General features: G+C 42.4%; 1 protein-coding gene across 1 annotated transcript; it reads right to left on the bottom strand.

The window, feature by feature from the left end:
* Positions 1-1,332: 1,332 nt before the first annotated feature.
* Positions 1,333-3,141, bottom strand: LOC123499073 (dnaJ homolog subfamily B member 4-like). The gene has a single exon (XM_045246674.1). It carries the CDS (start codon positions 2,956-2,958, stop codon positions 1,897-1,899), a length of 1,062 nt encoding a protein of 353 aa, XP_045102609.1. The 5' UTR covers positions 2,959-3,141; the 3' UTR covers positions 1,333-1,896.
* Positions 3,142-4,521: the final 1,380 nt, after the last annotated feature.

Below are 4,521 nucleotides of genomic sequence, written 5' to 3'. Positions count from 1 at the left end.
AGGATATGTTGAAATAAAAAAGTATATACTATATATATATATATATATATATATATATATATATATATATATATATATATATATATATATATATATATATATATATATATATATATATATATATATATATATATATATATATATATATATATATATATATATATATATATATATATATATATATATATATATATATATATATATATATATATATATATATATAAGTGTTTTTCTTACCTTCCAGCGCAATATTGCGTCAAGCTAATTTCCTTATATTTTGTTTTTTGTTTATATATTTTTTTTTCCCTCCATCGTCTGCCTAGTGTCAGGTATGGCCCCAATATGTACTTACGTCTTCTCTAGTTATTCCCGTCCACTGTACCTTTTTTTTTTTTTTTCCTTTCGTTCCCAACTTCCCATTCTTTGTAGCTTCATGCTCGTCTTTCCTCCCTTCTTGTTTCCCTCTTGTTCCTCCTACGAATTTATTTGTTTGCTTTCTGCATCCTTTCTTGTCCCATAAAAACAGCTCCACCTTAATGTGTGTGTGTGTGTGTGTGTGTCACCAATACAAATAAGTGTGCCTCTCGTCTCATGCCCCACGTCGTCAGGTCCGCTGAGCCAACACTTTCTGGAACAAAGACTACACGTCGCCACTCACCGAGACTTAATTTTCTTCCGTGACACGCCTGCGCGATACACTGAATTATGAATGTGTCACTAAAGGACAACATTTATCAGAGAGAGAGAGAGAGAGAGAGAGAGAGAGAGAGAGAGATTTTATATAAAGATTTAACCCTTACCTATCCCCCTTTCAGTACTTCATAACAGAGATAACAATAAATATCGAATGCCACAGTCCCCATCCCGTTATCCCCAGATGAGTCTGTAGAAGGAGATGTAAACAAAATAAACATGACTGGCGGCGACTCCTGCACGCTCACGTCACCGCTGCGTGAATATAGACCATAAGGTGGCCTGTGCGGTTGGCAACACAGGCGGCTTGAGGTGCCAGGTGCCATATTAGGTAAGAACGAGAGTTGAACAGATATCTCACCTGCCTACCCAGTAACCGATGCTTTCCTTCAGCAACCTATTGCTGCCACCCCACACTCTGCTCCGCGCACACATGATAATGTCGTAGCTGCGAGTGAAAAGGCGCGTGAGCAGTGTTCTACGCACAGTGTTTGGCCACCAGCTGTCTCCTCCCAGTCTGGCGCTGCTCCAGCCCTGGCCCACTTTTACCTGTACTTTTTTTTTTTTTTTATATCATTCCACTTACAGCTGTGGGTGGGAAATATGGGGAAAAGCTTAGGTAGGACAGTAATAGAAGTGTTCTACAAAATAGATACTTTATTTAACTTACACCAGCATGTGATATAAGTGATTCTTTGGCGTCATGTTATATATACAAACATGTGTTCTTGACTAACGTAGATATATACAAAAATGTGATTAAATGCAAAATGAATGAATGATGGCGTGAAACAAGTACAAACTTATTCGCCCTTGGTACAAGAGCTAAAATATAACATACACAAGCCATTTGATTTAACTAAGAAATAAGTTAAAAGCCTACCTCTGTGAAGATTATATAAAAAAGTAAATCCTTTCTCCGTTTCCCTGGTAGCTAACTTCACATATGACGTCACTCCACAAATATTGCTTCTTGCGAGTAACGAATTCCTTGTTCACTTGCACGTGTGCACAACACTCACAACATCCAAACTCTCACGCTTGCACGAACTGCTGCACAAAACTCAAATGAAACTGGGAAAAAAAAAGCATGTCCATACAACAAGCAGATGCATCCACGCATCACGATGAGGCCTTACACTACCCACACTTCCTTTCTGGATGAGCAACGCCTCGTCTTTTAACTCCACCTCACAAAGGCACTTACGGAGGGAGGACTTCAGACAAAATTTCTTTCGCACTTTCAGTCAACGTAGAAGGAAACTGAATGTCGAAGTGAACGACGATGTCACCCTTCCTCTGGGTGTCCTTAGGGTAAGGCAAGCCGTAGCCCTGAAGGCGTTTAGTGGTCTGGGGCCGCACCACCTCATTTGTTAGATTGAGTGCCACTCTCTGATTATCCAGAGTGGGCACCGACACCCTGGTACCACACAATGCATCTCGGAGAGCCACCTTGGCTGTATAGATCAGGTTGGCGCCGTCACGCTTGAAGTGGTGGTGAGGTTTGTCTCTGATCATGAAGATAATGTCGGCGGGAATCTTGCCCGGGGTCTGGTCACCCTCTCGCTCGAAAGTAATCTTGGTGCCTTCCTTCCACCCAGGTTTCACTTCAATTGTCAATATCTTCTCCTCTCGACGTGTAGAGCGCCCGTCACTCGCCAACACATTCCTAGTGATCTTCATCTTCTTCGTGACCCCCTTCGACACCTCCTCTAAAGTGACGTACAGGTCTCTGGTGACGGCAGGATCCTGGTGGCGCCCCTTCCCGCCCTGTGGCCTAGTAGCATCGTGCGGGTTGAAGCTGAACGCCCTTCGAGTGCCGCCCAAGCGAGGCCCGCCGCCGCCCATCATGGTAATAAAGGGGTCGTCCTCCACGTCCATGTCTTCAAACACTCCGTGACCCCCATGTCCGTCCACACCCATGTTGAAGAAGTGAGCGAAGGGATCATTGGTTCCAAAGAACTCGTGGAAGGTGGCACGCGGGTCCCCGGAGAAGGTGTAGGTGAAGTGTGTGCCATCCTCCCCGGGGCCGCCAGGCACACCGCCCTTCAGCCCCTCCTCGCCATACTGGTCGTAGATGTCCCGCTTCTTTTTGTCACTCAGCACCTCGTAAGCCTCTGCCACTGCCTTAAACTTTTCCTCGGCATCTGCTGATTTGTTTTTGTCGGGATGGTATTTGAGGGCCATCTTCCTGTAGGCCTTCTTTATGTCTTCCTCAGAGGCCCCTTTAGACAGCCCCAGGATCTTGTAGTAGTCCTTTCCCATGTTTAGGGTTTAGTCAACGGTGGCTGCCAAGACTTCACACCTGTCAAATAAGTGTTGGCGGTCACCACAAGCCACGACTAGCAAGAAGGCTTCACAGATACTACCCCAGCCGCTGCTAGAGGTCGATTAATATCCTTCCGCTCGGCTCGGGAACACACTGGAGAGTGGAGTGGAGAATGTATGAGAATATTCCCTGACGTTCCAAATATGAAAAAAACTTTATTCTAAACTTAAGATGCTAAGACTATCTATTATTTTACCTTAATTTCAACTATTATTCAATTTTCGTACAAGTTACCCTATCTATATATTACTAAAAGAATATTGAAAATACGAGAGCATAGGAATATTTAGAACACTTAAAACTTGAAGCACGGCAGCGAGGAAGATTGTGAAGGGCGTGGGCGGAGCTAAAGATTGGCGACACGGGATTGGTGGGCGTGAGGCGGGAACTTCGAGACATATATACTGTCATCGACACCAACATATTATTACTTGTTTTATATATCGATCTGATTATTTATTGATTAGTTGCCTAAAGGAATCTATGACACTTGAATAAAAAAAAAAAATGTTATTTGTGCGGAAACTCAAGAAAAAAAAAAGACAGGAAACATTGGGATTTCCTGAATGTGTATTTTTCCGGAACATTCCCTGAATTCCAGTGTCGTCACCAGACGTAAGGCACTCGTTCGTGGATGTTTATATGAATTGCATTGAGATTTAGCCATTTTAATCAGGTTATGATATTGCAAAGTGATTATGGATTCTCCGCATGCTGAGAGAGAGAGAGAGAGAGAGAGAGAGAGAGAGAGAGAGAGAGAGAGAGAGAGCATACTACGAGTATATCCAAAATAATATTCAGTAACAACAACTTACAGTATATTGCTGCTGCTGTTACTATTACTATCACTGTTAATGTTAATACTAATAGTACGTACTACTTGCGTTGTGTGTGTCTCTGTCCTATAATTAATAAACATTTCAGTGTTTTCGTTAAATCATTTAACATTAGAATGCTTATAATTTATTCAGGCCTGGCAGAACTTTACTTAACGGGAGAAGCAATACTCACATAGAATTCTTGAATCGGAATGAATAGTAAAAAGACGAGTAAAAAAAGAAAGCAAGAGAGGAAGAAAAAGAAAGACAAAAAGAAAGTACTAAACAAATATATTTAGTAATGTCTCTAATTGTTATTATATTTTCTTCTTTTGTTTATTTATTCTTGCGCTAACCCACTGTTTTCTTTTTCTTTCTGGTATAGTTTATTAGTTTTCTGAAGGCTAGAAGTGTGTTTCACTGTTTGATCTGCTGCAGTCTCTGACGAGACAGCCAGACGTTACCCTACGAAACGAGCTCAGAGCTCATTATTTCCGATCTTAGGATAGGCCTGAGACCAGGCACACACCACACACCGGGACAGCAAGGTCACAACTCCTCGATTTACATCCCGTACCTACTCACTGCTAGGTGAACAGGGGCTACACGTGAAAGGAGACACACCCAAATACCTCCACCCGGCCGGGGAATCGAACCCCGGTCCTCTGGCTTGTGAAGCCA

This window comes from Portunus trituberculatus, chromosome 49 (assembly GCF_017591435.1).
Source record: "Portunus trituberculatus isolate SZX2019 chromosome 49, ASM1759143v1, whole genome shotgun sequence".
Classification (NCBI taxonomy): domain Eukaryota; kingdom Metazoa; phylum Arthropoda; class Malacostraca; order Decapoda; family Portunidae; genus Portunus; species Portunus trituberculatus.
The sequence above is the reverse complement of the archived record's forward strand: the minus strand, read 5'-3'. Positions and strand labels throughout refer to the sequence as shown.

Coding starts and splice junctions, on each gene's coding strand:
- LOC123499073 (XM_045246674.1), bottom strand. CDS start 2,958: ATGGGAAAGGACTACTACAAGATCCTGGGGCTGTCTAAAGGGGCCTCT.